This window comes from Antennarius striatus, chromosome 18 (assembly GCF_040054535.1).
Source record: "Antennarius striatus isolate MH-2024 chromosome 18, ASM4005453v1, whole genome shotgun sequence".
NCBI lineage: Eukaryota > Metazoa > Chordata > Actinopteri > Lophiiformes > Antennariidae > Antennarius > Antennarius striatus.
The window spans coordinates 4,158,147-4,181,296 of NC_090793.1; the positions used below are offsets into that span (position 1 = coordinate 4,158,147).

A 23,150-nucleotide genomic window follows, 5' to 3' on the forward strand; every position below is an offset into this window, starting at 1 on the left:
TTGATATGCAACTTTTCACTTTTTCATTAATGAGTGTGGATCACAACTAAATAACAAGTCAGTAAAACAAACTTTATTTGCACATTTGGCTGTGTATATGTATAAAATACATCCACTAAAGCCGCTGTCCTCCTACCAAAGTTTACAAAGGCCAGTTCAGAAAAGAAACAGGTCACCTCACAGAGCCGATGCAGCGTACATAGGCAAGACTAAATGAGTAACAATAGAAATCAGAAGTACAGGGCACATGTAGTGTATAACTGACTTAACTAGAATGTAGTTGCATGATAATTTGCATACTGTAGAGGATCTTTGGAAGCACATCATTGAAGGTGCTAAAATATTGTACCATGTTGGTGCTGTTTAGAATTCAGAGTTCAGGCATCTACAGTGTGATTCTCCTTAAACAAGAAAACAAATTCATAGTTGAATGAAAAACAATGCATATTGCTTTAAAAACTTGACATCATCCTCCCCAGAACAGCAAATAAGTTAATAGCTGATTTGGCTATATCCTCTACAGACAGGTATATGTACGATATATAGAATTCAATGAAAAATGGATACAATAATAGAAGTTAAAAACCAAGACAACACAAATATGAGTACAGTAGTATTCTTGTAGTTACTTCTTGTGTCCTGAATTGGTTAATCCAGAATGCAAGAAGGCCCTTTTTCATGGTTGGCTCTGTTCAGTCAGTGGGATGGACCTCACTGCCTACAGTGTTGGCATATATAGTGAAGGGGCTATATTGGGGATCTTTGAAGTATAGACCCCAGGTGGAGTATAGCCCTTATAGCCTGGTGCCTGTTCCCACCTCCTCACAGCTCATCTGCGCTGTAAACCTTGAAGTTGCCCGTCAGCTTCCCCTGTGCTTCCTTCATACTGGACACAACTGCATAGGATGGAGGGAGCACAAGCAGAAAATCTATGCTATGATCATTGACAGCTTTTCAATGAAAAAATGTATCCATCCACCTTAGACGTGGGTTTACTCCAAGAGCCAGAACTCAAGTGTTCCTGGAAGTCTGTATACTTACCTTGGTCTGCATTAGTGTAGAAGTACTTGTAGGTTGGATTTCCATTCTTGTTAATAATTTCAGGATGAACTGTACCACTGGGATCTGTAAGAGTTAACACGGAGAGCTCTGTCATCCCAAACACTCACTCTTCTTTCCAGAAAGGTGAAGGAACATGATGATGAACACGAGGAATGAATGATGCATTGTGGGACAAACTGGGAAGACAATCTCAGCCTGTGTGTCTCCATTGTATAGGTCAGGGGTCACCAACACTGTGCCCGCGGGCACCGGGTCGCCCCCAAGGACCACATAAGTTGCCCGCAGGCTGCTCTAAAAATAGAACAACTTATGCGTCACTACTCACTATGACTCAAATTTAATTTTTATTTTATTCTTTTTAAATCATTTTCATTTATATTGATTTGAAAATGAATATCTTAAAAATCTGTTAATTATACACAAACTTTAGATAAGTTTAGGTCACCTTTGACCTTTCAAATGTCAGTATTGTGCATGTGAGAGTATTTCAGTGCTAGTGGAGCGTAAGGTATTGGGCGCAGCGTGGTTGGACGGTGAATGCAGTTTGACCGCAAAACATGTCAGAAAAAAGAAATTGTATTAATTTCACAATGAATGGGAGGAAGAGTTTTTTTTTTTTTTTTTTTTACAACTGAAAGAAACTTGCGTGTTCCTCATTTGCGGGGCGAGTGTGGTGATGCCAAAGCGGCACAATGTGGAGAGACCCTTCACAACGTTTCATAAAAGCTACCATGCTAACTACCCAGCGGGAAGTGCGCTACTGGCAGAAAAAGCCCGTGAGCTAAAGGCAGCTATGGGTAATCATCAATCTTTTTTCACAAGCCCGGGAAAAAGTCACACAGAGTAACCGAAGCCTCGTTTAGAGCTGCACATTTTCTGATTAAGAAGAAGGCATTTTCAGATGGAGAAGTTTTCAAAGAAGCAATGATGATTATTGCTAACACTGTACTTAAAGATGAGAAAAATGGAACCTATCTGATCTCCACTCTCTCTGATGTGCAACTGAGGGCATCTACGATGGCTAGAAGAGTGTCTGCTATGTCTGGTAATTGGGCTGATCAGCCAGACTGGGATCTGGCGAAGTGCCGGTGGTTTATCCAGTGCGACGAGTCTTTGCACAGCAGCTGTTGGTTTTTATCCGGATGGTATTTGCAGATTTCTCCACAAGAGAAGAACTCCTGACACTACTGCCCTTGAAGACAACTACGAGGGGAGATGACATCTATAACACGGTTAAGGAGTTTTTCGAGCAAAAAAGGGTACTATTGGAAAAGCTGGTAGGAGTGACTACAGGCGGGGCTCCTGCTATGAACAGGGTTCATCGCTCGCTGTAAAGCTGACCCAGATTTCCCATAATTTCTGCATTACCACTGCATCATTCACCAGCAGGCGTTACGTGCTAAAGTGATTGGCTTTGGACATGTGATGACTCCTGTTGTGAAAATCATCAACAGGATTTTCAAGGTGCTTTTGGAGGAGACGTGAGCTGAATATGCTGCTACAGAAATCTGATGGCTAAGCAGAGGAAGAGTTTTACATCGTTTTCTCTCAAAGGCGAAGACGTCTCACTGCTAGAGGACACAGAGTGGACACTTGACCTTGCATTTTTGAAGGACATTATGGGGAAACTAAACCACTTAAACTGCGAGCTGCAAGGCAAAAGACTGTTGTCGATATGATAAGTGCTTTAAATGCATTCAAAGCCAAGTTGAACATTTTCTCTGTAGATTTAGAGATGAAAAGTGCTGCACTTTCCCTCTGCAGTTGGTGATGAGAGACAATGCTTCTGCATCTTAGACATTTAACAAAGTGGCAGAAAAGTACTGTGAAGTCATAAACTTGGGTAAGAGTTTGAGAATAGGTTTTGTAACCTTGATCAGCTTGAGCCACGTGTGTCATTAATTTCTAATCCTTTCATTAATGTGGACACATTTCGTGTGTATTCAGGCCTGCGTGTCAAAATTTTTTATTGTGTGCATTTGCCTATTGTACGCTAAAATACAAATTGTTTGTCTTCTACAAAAGATCCATGTTAAATGATTAAAAATCCATTCTCCATATTCAATTTATATGTGGGTTCAACATTAATCCAAACCAACTTGAGTATTTCAGTGTAAAGCATCCACAATGCACTTCCTTTATCCATTTAACTATCTTCTTGTAGAGAGGATCATAATCGTCTTGTCTACAACTGGTTATTTGCCTTGCAGGTCATGGATCTGGCTATAGTGAGATGCACTTCAGCCAGCTGGGCCTCGGTGAGATCCCAGGTCACCATGGGGCCACACAAGAGAAAAAAATAGTTAAAAAATTATGTATTTGATTTTGGGGTATATTATTTGATTTGGGTTACATTTTTTCTCAGTTTCTATTTGTGTTTCAAGGTTTTTCACCTGTGTGGCCTAACGACTTTCAAATAAAGGAAAGAAAACGTGGATTCCTGGTCATTGAGCAAACTCCAGTCCAACCTTCTGAAACAATTGCTTTTTCAAGCGTGGGAAACTGCAGTTTAAACCCTCACAAGAGTGAGAAGCACCTGACAGCCACTGACAGAACTGTCTATTTCCCCAAAGGAATTATTTGACTCAACCCCCCTCCATACCAAGGAAGAGAATTCGAGGGATGTATCCGCCATCAGGACTGAAGACCTCATCTTTTGGCTCCTCCTCATCCTATAAAAAAAAAAAGAATTAACTTGCATGCTTCAGAAACCTAATATTTGCTAATGTTGACTGTTACCACATGGATAAAATAAGAGAAAAAGAAACACGATGGATGTATAAATACATGTTCTTTGGGGTGACTGTAGCTCAGTCCACTGAGTCTTAGGCTAGGTACCGGAGGGTGACCGGTTCAAGGCCCATGTGATTCAAAACATTTTGGAGTGCAAACTGGCAGTTGAGAGCTGCTACTTAATTTCCTGAACGATGCCGAGACCCCCTTGAGCAAGGCGCCGTCCCCTTTATAAGTTGCTCATTGGGGTCACACCATGAAGGAGCTGCCCACCGTTCTACCTCTCATCCGCATGCTAACACGCCCCCTGCGTATGTATGTGTGTGTGTGAGTGTGTGTGTATGTTTGTGTGTGTGTCTCGAGCCTGCATACACATAGATGTGACTTCTTTTTTTTTTAATAGATTTGACTAACACTAGCAGGGACAAATAATTTCCCTTAGGGGATCATTAAAGTTGATTCAATGTTATTTTTTCATTTCATCAACAGGAAGTAAATGACAACGTTTAACCTTTCCTTACCTCTACGTTGATCATGATGAAGTTGTGTGCAAGCTCAGCAATCTCTTTGGAATCTGCAAATTTGGGCTTCAGTGCTGATGACATAGAAATAAAATGCAGTTGATCTTTTTGTTGTATAACTGTCAGATCTAGGACAAATAAGAAACCTTACTGTGTCATCACAATACAGTGTTGATCTTGCTTCTTTGAAAACATATGATTAATCTATAGCCATCCTTGCCCTTCCTAGGAGGTACTGATGTGCAGGACTTAATTCAATAATTTGAATAAAACAGAGTCAACTGTTGTTAGTGACACTACTGTATTTTCCCTATGATTCAAATTTTTTGAAAAATGAACAGTCTTCCAATCTTTACACTGAAGTTGTGGAGTTTAACTATATTATTCAAGTGACAGCTGTATAGACAATGATTTTGATTGCATTGGGATGCATTGGGATGAATCACAACAGCAAACACACAAAGTTGACTCAGGTCACGTCACGATGTAAAGGTGTATATTATACAGGAAACCTTTTTTAATCAAGTATGTTACGTATCCTAGAGGATACATTCCAAACATGAGGTTTTTTTTATGGTTAAATGGGCACAAGTTTTACCTTTACAAGCTCCACACCAGCTCTTGTGGATGATGAGCATGATTGGCAGCCCGCTGTTGAGTAACCACATAAAAGAAACTGCTCATGATTACAATGTACACCCAAAACAAATTAGTTAATAAGCAAAAATACAGTCAGCAACATGTTACAACTTATGACATTATTATTATTATCATTATTACTACTTATACTACAACCTTTGAATTAATGGTATCAACATGTCCAAATGTTTCACTCCTAGGTTAAAATAGAGATTTAAAGGTTTTTGTCAACAGCTCTTCCTGAACTCAGGGTATAGGTTGTGTGAAAGATGAGTGTGAACTGACCTTGCTGCTGCTTCTTTTTTGCCATCATCCAATGTCCTCCATTGGATGTTATCTCCAAAGCCTGGGGAAAGGAAAAGTTATTGACCACAACTGAGTTGTATAACTAGTATTATATTTCCTGTAACTGGTTGGCTCTGCCCTGAATACACAAACAGTACAAAGAATTGCAAGTAAACTCTGGCAAACATGAATAACTAGTGGAATTTTAATAGCTCTTATCTGTTCATATAACGACAAGCATTTAGGTTTGTGTCAAGCTTTGTGACAAATTCTCTAAAGGTGTACAGTATACAGTATTATACCAGTCGCCCTATACATCTTTGCACTTTTTTTGCTTTTGTCAGTGTCTCAATCAAAGGATGTTTCACGTACATAAATTACTCTCTCTCTGGCTTTAATTTTGTGATGGCTTGCTGTACTAAAATGTGCCAATACAGTAATCCCTCGCAAATTTGTGCATCAACCATTGCGGCTTCATTTCATATTTTTAAAGTCTCAGATCAGAATTATTCACACATACAAAGTGTAACACAAATAGGCACATTTGATTAAAAAACTTATGTTGTTACTTACAAGTTTGTTATGTTATGTTTACTTATAAATGAAGTCCATGCGTAGCTCCTTCTGAACAAAAGCGTCAAAATTTTTTTGAGTTGAGATATATAATCCTCTATTTTTAAAGTAAGGCAAGACAAGCAGAAAACAAATGAGTGGCTGTATTGGACTCGCTGACTATACTGTAGATTGTAATTTACAGTATTTTCCGCACTATAAGGCGCACTGGACTATAAGGCGCACCCTCAATAATTTGTTTTACAATTTATTTCATATATAAGGCGCACACAATAAAAAATGAATAAAATTTATTTGATAAACTGCAGCGGCTGTAGTTGCGCAATCTGTCCACTAGATAGAGCCGCGCTGCTCAGACAGTCATGATTGCATTCATGACTTCCTGACTACCTTTGAATGGCCCCTATTGTTATGTCAATAATCCATTCTGAGCCTCATCAAGGTAACCTGATCACTTGATCACTTTGCCATCTTAGAAAGAAGTCAACATGCATATTAAAAAACCTGACATCAAAAACTGGTTAAATTCATTGCGAGTGCAGTCAGTGCGAACAGAGCGGATCATTTCCTGATCTGAAGTTCGAAGCAGATATTTAAGCTCCGACGTTCGTCTTCGTTTATGACTTAAATATTGTTTTGATCGATCGGTAGTCCAGTCGGAGGTGAGGTGCAGCTACTTGCTACTTACTTGTGTCCTAAACAATTTTTTAACTAGTTTTTAATGTCAGGCTGCTAATTTACTGGCAAATATGACGCTGTTTTACTCCTACAACTGACTTTAACGTCGGTGTCTCACCGCCGTGAATCTCACAGCACGTCGCTGCAGACAGAATACACAAGCCTGAATGCGTCCCTCCGCCGCCCGCCCAGAGCTATCAACTACATTTGTAAATCAATTGCAGTACAGTAGACACCTTTGTCTAGCAGTGACTGCTCTTGAACTTTCAGAAAAGGCTGGAAGATCAGCTTTGAGGGTCTTTCATTCACCTTTATGCCAGTTTGTCCGTTTGTTTCCACAGACTAGTAGAATGGACCGTCACTAGATTCCAGCACAATGGCATTTTTTAGATCAAATAAGTTTAAAGTGGGTTATTTCCGACGCCAAATAGTTAGGTAATACTGAGATCAGTCAGTCAGTCAAACTTTATTAATAGAATTGTTGAAAGTTCCTTATGTTTTGTTTCGTAATCACCGGTGCTCCTACAGCCTGCTCTACCGTCTGAGAGCAGTTCAGTCAGAGCCGGGACTTCGGTGACGCCCCTTGACTACCGTTGTTAGGGGGCGTGGGCCCGAGTGCCTTGTGAAGGTGCTCCTCTGGTGGCGGAGTGCGGCATGACTGGCGGCCAGACTGCCGGATTTTTCCAGCGATCATGTTTTTAACCAATATTAATATGAATATTAATCCATATATAACATGCACCGGATTATAAGGCGCACTACGGGTTTATGAGAAAATTTTTGGCTTTTAATTGCGCCTTATAGTGCGGAAAATACGGTACTGTCACTACTTGTGGACCGAGGAAGAAGAATCCTCGGCCGAATCCCTGGGATCACCAGCGCCCCCTGCAGTGACGTGCGGTCAAGGTAGGAAGGTGAGGCCGTGCCTCACCTGGCATCATAAAAGAAAAAAATGGTAAATGGAAAAAATAAATTAAATGGTTCTATTTATCTAGTGATGTGTATTATTTTCCGTTTAACGTCACTAATTTTACATTATTTTTATTCACATTTACCACTGAAATACTGAGGACAGACCTGAGGTGAGGCACCCGCCAGCCGAGCCTCACCATGGACTGCGCAATGACACGGCTCGCTGTGCTGGCATGCTATACAGTAAAACCGTAATGCTATCTCTCTATATGTCACAATTAAAATGTTAAAATGTTTGCTCTATTAAGTAAATTTTCATAATTTAGATGATAAACAAATATGGAGGTAACAACATAACAATTTTTTTGAAAAAATCAAATGTGCTTATTTGTGTTACAGTTTGTACGTGTAATTCTGCACTGAGACTTTAAAAATAACCCACTCACCGTTGATAGTTAAATGGTGTATAAGCTATACTGTAGGTTCATATGTTTGTAAATCTAATTATGATGAAATCAGTGCATCACCAGCCATGAACCTCACCGCACGTCAGTGCTAGGAACAGGTACAACAACTCAGTCAGAGTCAAAAAAGAATGGACTCAAATAAATTCCTGCCTAGACCAGCATTACAATGGAACGATGTTTTCAGAATCAATGGTGAGTATATAACAGTCTGTAAGAGTGTGGGAAAAGTTCATACAGATGTAAGGTGGTGTAATAATAGTCCATAAACGTTTAAATTATCGGAAACAATAAAAAAAAATACTTTGTCACTTTATCGCGGATTTCATTGATCGCGTGTAGTTCCTGGAACGCATTACCCGCGAAGAACGAGGGATTGTTGTACTGAGGCAAATAACCATACAATCAATACATTTTCCTATCAAATATGGTATTTATCACGTATGTGAGAAACAATTGATTATATTTACTTTTGATACTGACGCAAGCTTGCAGTTCCGCATTAGCAATTGAAACTGTGACGACATGAAACAGGTGAATTTCTCTGTTTTACCCTGAACAGTGTGACGCAAGACTGTCAAATAGTGGTTTTATATTCATAGTTCATTTATACTTGTATTTTGTAATCTGTGACATAGTTATATACTGCACTGTACAACAAGTCACCTCATCAACTTTAGAAAGCATGACTCAGACTTGCTTATCGTGGATGAGGATTCGGAGACGTGTAACTACTGTACTATCACTACGCTTGAAGCTAACAGCAAACACAGCTTCCTACAGCCTCCAGTGATGGAAGACAGACCTACCTCTCCCACTGGCTGCTTCGACAACGTCTTGAAAACACGTCAAAAATAACAGAACCTGCAAAGGTGAAAATAAAGCGATGACTATTAAAGACGTTTGCATTTTGTATGGCCTTTCTCCACACAAGACAAAGAGCTGCTGGAGGAAAGGGAACCGGACACCCGGAAGTTCAAATGGGACGTTTCAAAATAAGAGTCCTATTAGGTGGCTTTGCAATGCATGTGGACGTGAGCGCTCACATAGTATACTGTACTTTATATATATATATATATATATATATATATATATATATATATATATATATATATATATATATATATATACACACTGTATATATATACTGTATATATAAAGTACAGTATACTATGTGAGCGCTCACTTCCCCTTGCATTATATATCAGCTTACTCCCCCTACTGGTCAGCCGTGAAACATTTTACATTTTCGGTGGCCGTTCACTTGACGTCACATCCACAAACAACCACGTGTTCCATACTTACAGCGTCACTTCGTCAAGCTAGACAACAAAATAAGTGGAAAGTGGAAAAACTTTAGCTTAAAATCCACAAAACATTTTTAAAAAATTAAGTGTTTGGATCTTACACATGTTATAATTTAATTTAATAAATGAGGTATGTATTTGATTTCTTTGCTGTGAATGTTGTCTCTACAAATGTCTAAACTGTTTTGTTTTATGAGTTTCATAATTTTATTGTGAAAAATGCAATAGGAGATATATTGTACTGCTGGAACATGACCCCGGTTTAAGATGAACCGCTGTTGGTTCAGTGAGAAGAATTCAAGTTAGTCAATTCCTCTTAAAAAGGTAAAGAATACTTTATTTTGTGGTCACAGTGCTGCAACGTTTATTCGCTCGTGTTTTTGTTTTTTTTTGGGACTTGTAAAGTTATTTTTTTACCACGTTAAAAAATTTTAATCCAGGTTTTTTGTGTGTTTGTGTAGCCGTGATGCTAATGTTAGCTAAACTAGCCTGTCATATTTGGACTCTTGTTCAAGATATGTTTCTTCATCTATATTAAATTTTTTTCATTTGGTGTTGTTAAAATAGCATCAATACAACTATCAGTGGGTGTTAGTAGTCTGGATCAGTGTTGTGTGAACGTCAGGATAATTGTAGATCTGGTAGCCTCACTAACTCTGAAATGGTCATTGCATTTTGACAAGCAGTCACATGTGTTTTCAGAATGCAGAATGTGTAATGTCTTTCATGAAAAATCTATGATAAACGAGTATGGTTAAAATTCTGCACCATCTATAAACAGAACACAATGAATCAAGAGAAGCTTGCCAAACTTCAGGCACAAGTCCGAATAGGTGGAAAGGTAAGTAAGTATCAGTCTATTGCTGCTAAAATGTTTACATGTATTAAAATGTACTGCTCAAATCCCAGTCTGGGATTTCACATGTAATTCTGGTGTTGGCTCCATTGTTTCACATTTCAGGGAGTGTAATGGCTTTAATCACCTGTTATGTTGTTCTTCCTGAGGTCAGCAAAAAATACTGTAGGGCCCCTAACCTGTGGCTGTAAAGTTGTCTGGTTTTTACGTATACAACAGTTTGCTTATACGTAAAATACTTATTTGTATTTTGCTATTAGTAAAAAAAATCCTTAAGGTTGATCACTAATTGTATTGATGAGTTTCCTCTCAGTCTTGAATTTTTTTGATTTATCATTTGTCAATTGGAATTTATGGTGTACACAGTTTTTTTGTAGATGTTAGTGAGCAGTAAATCGTGTGATGTAATAATGAAGTTTTTCTAACGTTTTGAATTTGTAAATAGCACTATGACTTGGTTATGTATGGAACTGGCTCATTTTTGTGAGCAGTATTAAGGTAACATATGCATAAATTACTGCTTTTGTGCTGCATTCCTGCTGTCGCGGTTTTCGTTGCCTCCATCCCAGTCTTTTTGGTGTAAGAAATTAAGCAGATTGATTCAAATAATAAATTTAGTTGATTTTTGTTGAAAACTAAAACTTTGATTTTGCAAGTGTAGTAGAAGTAACCCAGCGATGTTGTTTGGTCTAGAGACAGTGTCACTGAGGAAAAGACAGGAGACAGAGCTGGAGGTAGCAGAGATGAAGATGCTGAGGTTCTCTCTGGGAGTGACCAGGAAGGATAGGATCAGGAATGAGTACATCAGAGGGACAGCACATGTTAGAGGTTTTAGAGATAAAGTCAGAGAGGCCAGACTGAGATGGTTTGGACATGTCCAGAGGAGAGATAGTGAATATATTAGTAGAAGGCTGCGGTCTCAAAGTTGGAAACGTTCACGTTTATTGTTCATGTTTACCCTATTCATGCTTACACTATTCATGTTTACACTGTATGTTTACACTTTTACACCCTTCATACTAACACACATAATGCTGCCACAATATGAAATGTCGTGATATCTTATTTATTAAACCATTACACATACCTTTTTGTATTGTACATATCCATTCATTGTATATTTTTGTGTTAGTGTTTGCTTTCTGTTTAGTTGTTCTTTGCACTCTGCTTTTCCTTTCTTGTGCACCAATTCTGCTTTATTTTCCTAAAATTGCCTCTTGGGGACTAATCAAGTTTTTTAAATTGAATTTGAATTAATAATAATAATCATCATCATCATCATCATCATCATCATCATCATCATCATCATGATCATTATCATCATGATCATAATAATAATTATTGTTATTCCCATCTATATAATTGAATAAGCTCACTTGAAAAGTCTTACACTGTCACCAACTCCACCCACTACCTGTCAATCAAGTGCCCAACCAATCACGACACATCTGCCAGAAGGAATCACGTGAACAATATGGCGTAAGGCATCTGCTATGTTAGAAGAAATAACTATACATGTACTTCCCAGTTAACATAATTTTAGAGTGTCATAATTGGTCCAACAATTTTCATGTTTTGAGCAGAAAGTCCAAACAGCAGGACCAACATAGTAAAACGACAACGATTTGAGTGAAACTAACTGGCTAGCATGAACAGTCTGTCCAGCTATGGTTTCAGTTTGGAATGGGACAATCGATGTAGTATCCAAAATGCTCCTCGGGCATCTGACAAAAAGAGTCTTTAAGCAACTACATACAGTTCTGTTCATGTAGTCAGCTAACAGAACTATCATTTCTCTAAAATTTCTTTTCCACTTTCTCTTTTGACAGGTGCCTTTTCCTTTAACGTTAGCTCCTTTCCCAATCTCACAATTAGTTAGCTTTCTTTCTCCAGTCAGCCTGTTAACATTGATCTACTGCTTCGCAATGCCCACCCAGTGCAATTCATGATATGCCAACACAGAGTCGTTCTGTCACCACGTTGATTTTTGACTACGTTGGGTGCGCTTGGTTTATAATACCAATACATTTGTTTTCATATGTTTGGTATGAAGTCTGATATTATTGTTTTATAGTGGAATTTCCATGGGTTCCTGCTATTATGATATAATAAAACATGAATATAATGCTGATTGTGGATGGCAGTAGCTCAGTCCATTAAGTCTTGGACTGGGGACCAGAGGGTTGGCGGTTCAAGACCCGTGTAAATTTCGGAGTGTGAACTGACAGTGGGAGGTGGCAGTTCAACACTGCCAAGATGCCCTTTGCAAGGCGCTGTCCCCTTTATATGTTGCTCATTGGAGGTGAACCACAAAGGAGCTGTTATATGTTATCATGTCAGTATGTGAATAACTTTATTAATGTTCTATATTTATGCTCTTCAATGCATTTTCAATTACAAAACAAATCAAATGTTCTAATGCCATGTTGCAGTTGATGTGCTGCTGTTGGAAGTAATGTAAAATAGTAAATGAGCTCATTTTAGTGATTACAAACGTTTGTTTTTGCAAAATTCAAATTGTAAGGCAGGTAATGAGAATATTGAACAATATGGTTGAGGTAATACAGTGCAACCTTGCAAACATAATAATGTGGTCACGACCAAGCAGTGCAGTTACTACTGTAACACTGAGTGTTTTGTAAATAAAATAAGAACAAAGTCATTACATTAAATTATATGATGACTTTTATTCAATGTATATTCAGAGTAATAACTAATTAACTGAGATATTCAAGATCACTAATTCATTTTACAAAAGAGGATTGTGTTTAAATTTTGATTAATCTTGGAAAATAAACTTTAAAATTTGTTTAAAAAAATGATTTTAAGTGATTTTATTGTAAAACATTCATAATAAATTGCAAAAAAAAATTTTTAGAGGGTGTATGGACACACAATATTAACAGATTAATGTAATAGTTGTTACTGCAGTGTGTTGCTGTGTTACGGTACTGACACATTTCAGGAGCAGAAAAACATTTCAAGAACAGGCAGACATTATATGAAATTTGCACCTTTACTCGATCTGCACTGTAGAAACATGGCACAATTTATGTAGTAAAGGTTTTTTGGGAAAAAACAACTTTTGACAATGTGTTTCCAACTTTGAACTTTTGCAGGAATTCGGTAGAATGGCCAACATATGCACGTCAATAATCAGTGTATGAGTGGGAAAAAAAATAATTTCACCAAGTGGGATCAGTGAAGTACATTTCTTTCTTTCTTCTCTTGAGAAGAGACATCATAGTCTTTCCTGGATAAAATGAAAAAAAAAAAATTGCCACATAAAAAGAAAGCTTTGACCTATTGGTGGCAAATCTTATTTGACATTGTGGTCACATTAGCTGTCTTTTCTTTTCACAGGGAACAGCCCGCAGGAAGAAAAAGGTTGTTCACAAAACTGCAACAGCTGATGACAAAAAACTCCAAGGTTCATTAAAGAAATTGGCAGTGAACAATATTGCAGGAATAGAGGAGGTGAGCTATCAAAGAAAAACGAGCAGGATGTACTGATTTATTTTTCCCCAATAAAAAAATATGAAACACAGGAATAAATGACCAGAGAACATTTTCCAGTCATGTTACTTAATTTCTGTCTTTTTTTTGTTTTCTGTTTTAATCAAATAAGCCCCCATAAAGTGTCCCAGTTCAGGCAAACCAAAAAAGACACTAACGTATCACTCTTGGGCTCTGGTAGCTTTTGCATTTCATATTAAATTATTAAAATTAATTAAATGCTTAAAGCAGTTAAAACTAATTCAGACATTCTACCTGACAAAGGTGTATTTTTTGAAGATACTTCTCCAAAGCAAAGGTCTTATCTTCAGGATCTTCAAGTGTCTCATCACCATCATGTTTAAGGTGGACACAAGATTGAATCTTAATACATTAACTGGTACTTCCATGTTTTTCCATAGGTGAATATGATAAAAGATGATGGGACGGTGATCCACTTCAACAATCCGAAGGTGCAGGCATCTCTTTCTGCCAACACCTTTGCCATCACGGGCCACGCTGAGACCAAGCAGCTGACGGAGATGCTCCCAGGCATTTTGAGCCAGCTGGGAACGGACAGCCTCAGCAGCCTTCGCAAACTGGCTGAGCAGTTTCCACGGCAGAGTAAGTGCACGCGTTAATACCCACTCACTTTGAGAAAGTTTTCTGCAGTGGTAAAACTGTCCTGAGTTCAGGTCTCAGGTTTGGTAAACAATACATGGTGAATCACTGGAAAAACAACGGATGCAAATCTGTGATTGGGGAAGATGCTTGTAGCAGCAATAGAGGCTGTTTTAGAAGGCTGGGGAAAGAACAAAATTAACTGGAGAAAAAAAAGCATTTAGAGACTGATTATCAAATACATTTCAGGTAGGGTGAGCTGCTGATTGAGTTTGAATGGTTGGCAAAGTAAAAATGGCAGTTCTGTCACCATAGTGTCAGTCCAAAATGAGACCAACGCGTGATCAAACTGTTTCCCCACCAGCTCCATTTAGCAGGTTTTAATCGTAACGGCCTGAACAAAATCTATGACACTTCTGATATTCCTTGCATGGCTTTTTTAACATAAACATCCATCCATCCATCAATCCATCCAGCCTTCCTGGCTTCCTTATCCGGGGCTGGGTTACGTGGGCAACAGTCTCACAAGGGATTCCCATACTCTTCCTTACACCTCTTCCAGCTCCTCTGGGGGGGATCCCAAGGCTGTTATAAATCTCCATTTTTAAAATTTAAAAAAAAAAATCTTGCTTTATAGTTTCAGTGTGACTTGGAATCACATATTTTCTCTTTACTTTTCCATATTTCCAGCACTGGATATGAAAGCAGTCAAGGAAGAAATTGCTGAGGAAGAGGACGATGATGTTCCAGGTAGATAATTCAATGTGTTCCTCTTTTTTCTAGAATTAAAATAGAATAGAATGCCCTTAATGTCATCATACACAGGTATATACATTTTTTAAAGACAACTCTCGGTGAAAAAACTCAGGTACTAGGAAGTATAAAAAAACCCAAAAAAACAGAACCTAGGTACAAGAACAAACAATTACATTAATATATTTACAACGAGCCGTCAAGTGTTGGCAGATACTGTGCAGCTGAGGCTCGATAGCAGCAGTCGCAACAAATACATTGCATAGAGTACTTCCTGACCCTTTCCAGAGTCTTCTTGATAGCCTGAGAGCAGCTGTTAAACCACACCAGGATGTTGTTGGTGAGGATGTTCTCCACAGGACACCTGTAGAAGGACAGCAGCAGGTCCTGGGACACCTTCACCCTTCTCAGCGACCAGACAGTATAGGCCAGGGGTGTCAAAGTCAAATACACGAAGGGCTAAAAAAAACATTTGCTACAAGCCAAGGGCTGGACTGGTTCAATGTTTATTAAAACATATTGAAATGAACATAGCCTATTGAACCAAAAGCCAACACAGTGTATATTATTTAATGATTGAATGAATAAAGCACCATTTGTGCATGCACAATAATAATGCATTATTGTGCCAAAAAAATTCAAAACTTAAAAAAAAAATTATTGTGCTTCTCCATGATCCTACCAATCACTTTTTTCAAATAAGTAAAATACTAAATAAATAAAATCAGTTGTATTCTTTCTTATGGCTCTTATTTGCCATTTTCTCTGAGTCCACTCAACTTAAATGAATATAAAAAATACAAAAATCCGTGGGACACCGACAAAATACTTCCTTCAAAGAGACATCACGTCTTGTAGAAACTAATGTAAAAATTTAACTGAATTTAAAACGGAAAATACGTTACTGCTCTGTGGTGCTCACTTGTTTGAGGCTGACCCTGATATTTGATGGCGTCTCATCTTTTGTGCAAGTTCATCAATGTTTGGGGTCAGGCTCTGAGGTTAGGAAATCCTCAGGATGGAGTGAAAGTGTTTATCAGTCAGACGGCTCCTGTGTGATGTTTTGTTCAGCTTCATCAGAGAGACCAGGTGTTCAGACAGGTATGTGCTATAAAACATAGAGAGCGTCTGAGCAGCTTGGATGCGTAGCTGGGGCATTGTGTTGGGGATAAAACATGCTAACTCAGCAGAAGACACACAGGTTTACTTTTTACCTCTCTGAAAATGTACTCATGTACATATACATGTACATGAAAATGTAAGCCAAAGCCGCTTGCTGCGCTGCAGTGACTTCCACTACCTTTGCATTATGGGGAATGTAGTGTTGGTGCATGCAAAATACCAGCGGGTGGATGTGGCCTGCAGGCCGGTTCTAATAGTAATTAAAAATCATCCCGCGGACAATAATTAATCATGGGCCAGATCTAACCCGCAGGCCTTGACTTTGACATATGTGATATAGGCTCTGTTCCACCTTGTTGACAAGGGCATTGGTGTTAGTGCCCCATGTAAGATCCTGTGAGATGTATGTTCCCAGGAACTTGGAAGTCACTAATCTGTCCCACTTGGTCCCCTCGGACTAGAAGAGACGGAGGATCCTCCCTCGTCCTCCTGAAGTCAGGCACCATTTCATTTGTTTTAGAGGAGTTCAGTGCCAGGTTGTTGAGGGAGCACCAGGTGGTGAGGTACAGGACCTCCTTCCTGTAGGCCGACTCAACATTATTTGTAATCAACCCCACCACAGTAAAGTCATCAGCAAATTTAACGAGGAAGTTCCTACTGTTAATTGGGTCGCAGTTATGGGTTGTACACAGGGTATACAGCATTGGACTGAGCTCACAGCCCTGGGGGGCCCCAGTGCTCACAGCCAGGGTTGAGGAGTAGTAACCCCCCAGTCTGACTGACTGCCTGCAGTTCGTGAGAAAACTCCCAATCCGTGAGCAGGTTTGTTGTCAATACCCAGACTGCGCAGTTTGGACAACAGTTTGCTTAGAATGAGTGTGTTAGTGTGGAACGAGTGTGCTGAAATCCACGAACAACATCCTCACGTAGCTGCCAGGTTGTTCGAGGTGTTCACACACTGTGTGGAGGGCCGTGTTGATGCATCACCAGTGGACCTGTTGGCTCTATATGGGAACTGGTGCTGATCAAGACTGGGATGCAGCAGATATTTTATGGACACTAAATACAGTAATACCTCGCTTATTTGCGCTTCATGATTCATGGCTTCACTACATTGTGGATTTTTAGTAGGCAGTAATGTGATACCGCACACGCATTCTATTGGCTTATAGTGTCCATATGTGTGCTGCATTCTGAGACTCACGGTTCCTCCTGCAACTTTTCTTTGATACAAAAGCGTTTTAAACAATCTATAAGAGTAATAATAATAATATCAGTATGGGGAAGGTTCATAAATGTTTAAATTATTATAAAAAATAAAATAAATAGTTTGTCGCTATATCGCGGAATTTTGCTTTTCACCGGTGGTCCTGGAACGTATTAACCGCGAGAAACGAGGGATTACTATACTTCAAAACCAACCTCTCAAAGCACTAGAGAAGTTAAAGCCACAGGTCTGGAGTCGTTCAGGCTGCTGATGGACTTCTTCTTGGGGACAGGTATGATGGTGGCAGATTTCAATTAGGAACTGTGCAGAGGTTAAAAATAGATCTCAAAACCCCTGCTAGCTGGTCCACACAGCCACTCAGTAGCCTCCCCTGTACGCCCTCATGACTACTTACCCCTCTGTTCAAATGTTTTTACAATCTGTTATGATCTGTATTGCTATTTGGACAACTAAGTCAAAAGAAGCTTTCCATTGTTTCTGCCTCTTTATTTTAAAATGTGTTAATTTGCCTTGTGTTCTGTACATGTACCTTGCTATTTTCTGTCTTACAGACCTCGTGGAGAACTTTGACGAGGCCTCAAAGAACGAAGCAAATTGATGAATCCCTGTATCCTCTCAGCCATTTTCCTTTTTTAACAGGTTGTCTCACAAAGGGTTTTTCCTCTTGTGAGATGGTTGAACAGTTGTTAAAGGTGCAATGGATCATCTCCAAAAACATATACCACTTTGAACTCAAGCCAGTTGAGAAATAAGCTTTCTACAAAGTTAAATATGGCAAATTCATGGTAAATATTTAATAAATTCTATATTAAAGTGAATGCAGAGTTCACTTTATATTATATCGATGAGTTGTGAATTTAATAAAACATTTTTGGGCTATCAATGCTTCTTTTTTATCACTTGATTTCTCAGGTATGTCTTGCCCAGTAGTCATAGTCATCTATGTTGACTTTCCCAAAATATCTGCAAGTTGAGGTCTTGAAGTATTTGTAAGTTGTGATCACTTCATAATAAAATCAAAAGTAGTAGTGGCAACTAATTTCAATACAACTAAATTTCATAGGTTTTGGATACATTCAGCGGAAGGATTTGTACCAGTGCTGAATAATTCAAAATTAATTACTGTAGTTTACAGGAAAGGTGACTATACATACTGGTATTATAAGTCTTGATTTACAGTATAATACCAGTAAATATATATGTCTTTTTATACTGCAAATGCATATTTAACAGTACAAATAAATTGCTCAGGCATTGGTGTTAACGTGAAATTCCATTTCTCCAATAAATGTACAGGAAATAAAAATATTGCCTTCAGATGTGGAGGGCAAAGGTGAACATATTTCATTTAAGGGCAGCACAGTAGTGAAAGCTTTCCAAAATTCAGTGTGGAATAATTGCAGATCAGTTGGTGCACTATTAAACATTCACAGCGAGGCAGTCAGAGACTGCAACACCCCTGAATTCAAAATTTTACCCTGACGTACTTTCATAAGTCAGGGTCATTTAAGAAAAGATCCATGATCTAACATGCAACTGGTGCATTCTATTTGTCATGAAGTTTCACAGATGTATACCTAAAGAGGTATAATTGTGAAAATGCGGCCTTGACCTAGTTTTTCAAGGTTAAGACCATAGATCAAAGCACTATGGTCTTACTTACAAAAGTTGAAATTTGACCTTGACCTACTTTTCTCAAGGCCATCATCTCATTTTCATCCCCTTTGCCGCCCCAGCAATGTGTTTTTTGTTTCATCTTTCTATTTGCAACGTTTGTGAAGATATTTGGTGGACGAAAGGACGGACAGACAAACACTAACAATTACAATACATCGCCGATTCGCGGGATGTAATTATTAATTTTATTGTTTCATCCTTGGTGTGTGGTATTCAGATACTCCTTTAGTCTCAAGGGGAAAATTCCAATCTTAAGATCATTTTAAAGAATATTTATGAATCAGTATTGGAATTTGCCCGTATACTTGTAGTATACATTCATAATACTTTCCTATTGACTTCTTTTTAGTAATTTGATAAACTGATTCACAGGGTACTGTATTGGTGATTTCAACACATCACTACATCCCTGCTAACACGGTCACATCCCTTTTAATTTCTGCTGCATCGCACTGATCATTGCAGCTGACATTGTTTACACCGCAGGTCGGGTCGCGCAAGGTTATTCAGGTGGAATGAGCCATTTTGCCTCGCGTGCCGACCCGCCACGAGCCTCAGCACACCACTCGTGGAGCCAAAATGTCTGTGCTTCTGTGGCTGGACCTCAGTGGAGGGGCTGGACGAAGCCAAACGTTCACCCCGCGGTGAGACGGGGACAACTGCAGCAAGCCGGAAGCTGTGTCTTTATTTTCAAAATAAAATCACAAAAGCGATAATATTAAGATTCAGGGTCTGAAAACAGATCTGTTGTGATGATTGATAAATTAAGTTCATTTTTTCCATAAATGTTGTATACGTTGTGTGTGCTGCATATCAGGGATGATGCCAAATGTATCTTTTACTTTTCAGAATTACAGTTTTGGTATTTGATTCTAAATGGCTGCTAAACTGGAATAAACACATTTCTACAATGATTTGTATTGTCTTTTTTCCCCCACAAGTTTCAGTTATCTAAATATAAAATGCTTCCAAGTGCAAATCAACTTTCAAATGGTGCACAGTGGACACTTTAAGTGTGCATCTTGTTGTATTATGTGTCCAACAGTACTACATAAATAAGAATGATTCACATTTATTTCTGCCACAGAGATGAAGTTTTGATGTCGGCATATGCTTCATTCTGCGCAATAAATGTTAAATATGCAAATATTGCCGATCAAAATATTGAGTGAAGAGAGAGTTTAAGTATTTACGCACCGAAAGGATCATTTTCACATTTACTGTCACTTTCACTAGCATCTTCATAAATAATACTTCGCCATTAAATAGCTGTGTCTAGACAGAAGTTTTATTTTGAAATACACAACAGGAAATGAAGGATTTCCAATGTGATTGACTCTAAGTTGACCGCCCCTTTTTTTTTCTCCAAATAGTGAACCTAGAGGCAGGGATCCTTGAGTTGTGTCGCACAACCGCCGTCGACTATATCCTGCGCTTTCTGACGCGCTGTTTGAGTTAACAGGAAAGAAAGGGGGAAGGCGAGGTTACTCAGAAATAGCTTTCAAAGGCGATTACGCGTGAAAGGAGACCGACGCTGGAGCTCCACAAGACTCCGCTTAAAGATGAGGATTCCTCCGGTGAGCAACTAAATTCTTTAATCACATTTCAAAGGTTTTGTTGTTGCTCCAACACTGCAACCCGCCATTGCAAAAAGTGTTAAATTAGCTGAAGTCTGCGTAGACGAAGGTGAAGAGGGTTGTGTACCACTGAGCTAACAAAACTGACGAATACCGAGACGACGACGTTACGGCAACAGTATTTGACGTCAATTAACGTTACATAGCACGTTGATGTTCCACTTCGGCCGCGAACTGGAGCTCCACATTCACCGCAAACACTTGCAGTAATGCGGGAGCCCAAAATACTGACAAGGAAAACATTGGCTGAGTTAACCGGGAAGCTTTTAAAAATCCCCGTGCAGCCGTTCTCACCAGAGCCCACCGACCAAGCGAGTCTCTGCGGTCACTTGTACGCGGCGGTCCGCTGGAGCGAACACCGGCTACTTCATGTCCCACAGCACGCTGGTGTACACCGGTTTATGTATTTATGGATAAATTTGAGTGTGGTCTCCAGGTTTTACAGCTGAACCATTTTATTAGCTTGACTTGGTGATAACTGCTTTGAAAACTTAATCGTGGCCTTTCGTAAATATTTAAGTGGATGTTTAATTCAGCTTGTAGTCCAGCCAATACAGCCTAAGTTGTGGTTCAAACATCAACTTATTTTGTATTTATTTTAACTTCTTGAATGTAATAGAACCTCTAGTTAGCCGTGTGTCCACAGTATGCCTGTGAGTAATATTTACCACCGGGCTGTGTTTGGCCTGCAGGCACAGACAGCCACAGTGCCATTCACTGATGCTAAAACTCCAGGTAATGTGAATCTGTCTGCTCCTGCTCTCTTGGCATTAGTCAAACCCTGGATGTGGATTTATGAAGTGGTATGCCCAACCCAGTGCCACCCGGAAAAGCTCTCAGCTATAAGGAATGTTACTAATTAGAAAACCAGATCATACTTTAAAGTGCAAGTTTTTTTTTAAAAAAAGCTATAACATTAGCATTATTTTAAGGACTGAGACTTAATCAAGCTGATCACCTACTTTGACTTCTCTCCATTGGTCTGACAGCTTGTCCACGCTTTGAGTGAAACCTATTCTGTCTGTGTGATCAGGAGTTTTATAATTGGTCAAATATGAAATTTTGAGTTGATAAAGTAATCAGCTAATCAAGTAATTATTATAGTTTGGTTTCATATTAAGATATACCAGATTACCCCCAGTCAGACTGGGAAGCTAGCCGGTTGGCAAGACAGAGAGACAGAGATGGGAAGGATGTACAGCAGGTTAGGGTGATTAAGGATAGGGATGGAAGTCTATTGACAGGTGCCAGTAGTGTGATGGGAAGATGGAAAGAGTACTTTGAAGGGTTAATGAATGTGGAAAATGAGAGAGAACAAAGACTAGAAGAGGTGACTGTTGTGGACCAGGATGTAGCAAAGATTAATCAGGATGAAGTGAGGAGGGCATTGAAGAGGATGAAGAGTGGAAAGGCAGTCGGTCCTGATGATATACCTGTAGAGGTATGGAAGTGTCTAGGAGAGGTGGCAGTAGAGTTTCTGACTGGGTTGTTCAACAGGATCTTAGATAGTGGGAAGATGCCTGAGGAATGGAGGAGAAGTGTGCTGGTGCCCATTTTTAAGAACAAGGGTGATGTGCAGAGTTGTGGCAACTATAGAAAATTAAAGCTGATGAGCCTTACAATGAAGTTATGGGAGAGAGTATTGTAAGCTAGACTAAGGGCAGAAGTGAACATTTCTGAGCAGCAGTATGGTTTCCTGCCAAAAAAGAGTACTACAGATGCAGTATTTGCTTTGAGGATGTTGATAGAGAAGTACAGAGAAGGCCAGAGGGAGCTGCATTGTGTTTTTGTAGATCTGGAGAAAGCTTATGACAGGGTGCCCAGAGAGGAACTGTGGTATTGTATGAGGAAGTTTGGAGTGGCAGAGAAGTATGTTAGAGCAGTGCAGGACATGTATGAGGACTGTAAGACAGTGGTGAGGTGTGCTGTAGGTGGGACAGAGGAGTTCAATTTGGAGGTGGGACTGCATCAGGGATCAGCTCTGAGCCCCTTCTTGTTTGCTACGGTGATGGATAGGCTGACAGACGAGGTTAGACAGGAATCTCCATGGACTATGATGTTTGCAGATGACATTGTGATCTGTAGTGAGAGCAGGGAACAGGTGGAGGAGAAGCTAGAGAGGTGGAGGTTTGTCCTGGAAAGGAGAGGAATGAAGGTTAGCTGCAGTAAGACAGAATACATGTGTGTGAATGAGAGGGACCCAAGTGGAAGAGTGAGGTTACAGGGAGAAGAGATCAAGAAGGTGGAGGATTTTAAGTACTTAGGCTCAACAGTCCAGAGCAATGGAGAGTCTGGAAAAGAGGTGAAGAAGCATGTACAGGCAGGATGGAACGGGTGGAGAAAAGTGTCAGGTGTGATGTGTGATAGAAGAGTTTCAGCTAAAATGAAAGGAAAGGTGTACAAAACTGTGGTGAGACCAGCGATGTTGTTTGGTCTAGAGACAGTTTCACTGAGGAAAAGAGAGGAGACAGAGCTGGAGGTAGCAGAGATGAAGATCCTGAGGTTCTCTCTGGGAGTGACCAGGAAGGATAGGATCAGGAATGAGTTCATCGGAGGGACAGCACATGTTAGAGGTTCTGGAGATCAA

The 23,150-nt window shown here is 39.4% G+C and overlaps 3 protein-coding genes across 6 annotated transcripts in view; 2 read left to right on the top strand and 1 right to left on the bottom strand.

Annotated features, from left to right (window-relative positions):
- Nucleotides 1-51: 51 nt before the first annotated feature.
- txndc12 (thioredoxin domain containing 12 (endoplasmic reticulum)) lies at nt 52-8,827 on the bottom strand. The gene is made up of 7 exons (XM_068341069.1): nt 8,677-8,827; nt 5,241-5,301; nt 4,915-4,967; nt 4,317-4,390; nt 3,665-3,734; nt 1,042-1,125; nt 52-896 (listed from the first exon to the last, which is right to left on the bottom strand). The coding sequence occupies exons 1-7, from the start codon at nt 8,774-8,776 to the stop codon at nt 823-825; spliced, it is 516 nt and encodes a 171-aa protein (XP_068197170.1). The 5' UTR covers nt 8,777-8,827; the 3' UTR covers nt 52-822.
- A 596-nt stretch (nt 8,828-9,423) lies between these two features.
- On the top strand, nt 9,424-19,790 carry LOC137612157 (transcription factor BTF3 homolog 4-like). 2 transcript variants are annotated; one of them, XM_068340530.1, is made up of 7 exons: nt 9,424-9,498; nt 9,956-10,015; nt 13,394-13,507; nt 13,948-14,149; nt 14,837-14,896; nt 17,801-17,856; nt 18,950-19,790. In XM_068340530.1, the coding sequence occupies exons 2-6, from the start codon at nt 9,962-9,964 to the stop codon at nt 17,845-17,847; spliced, it is 477 nt and encodes a 158-aa protein (XP_068196631.1). In that variant the 5' UTR covers nt 9,424-9,498; nt 9,956-9,961; the 3' UTR covers nt 17,848-17,856; nt 18,950-19,790. The 2 variants fall into 2 exon arrangements, with proteins under 2 accessions (XP_068196631.1, XP_068196630.1); XM_068340529.1 differs by lacking the exon at nt 18,950-19,790 and having other exon boundaries at nt 17,801-18,141.
- A 527-nt stretch (nt 19,791-20,317) lies between these two features.
- zfyve9a (zinc finger, FYVE domain containing 9a) overlaps nt 20,318-23,150 on the top strand; it is a 49,569-nt gene continuing 46,736 nt past the window's right edge. For all 3 annotated transcript variants that reach the window (XM_068340167.1, XM_068340169.1, XM_068340168.1), the window contains exon 1: nt 20,318-20,503. The gene's annotated coding sequence lies outside the window, so the exon portion shown is untranslated. The remainder of the gene's footprint in view (nt 20,504-23,150) is intronic.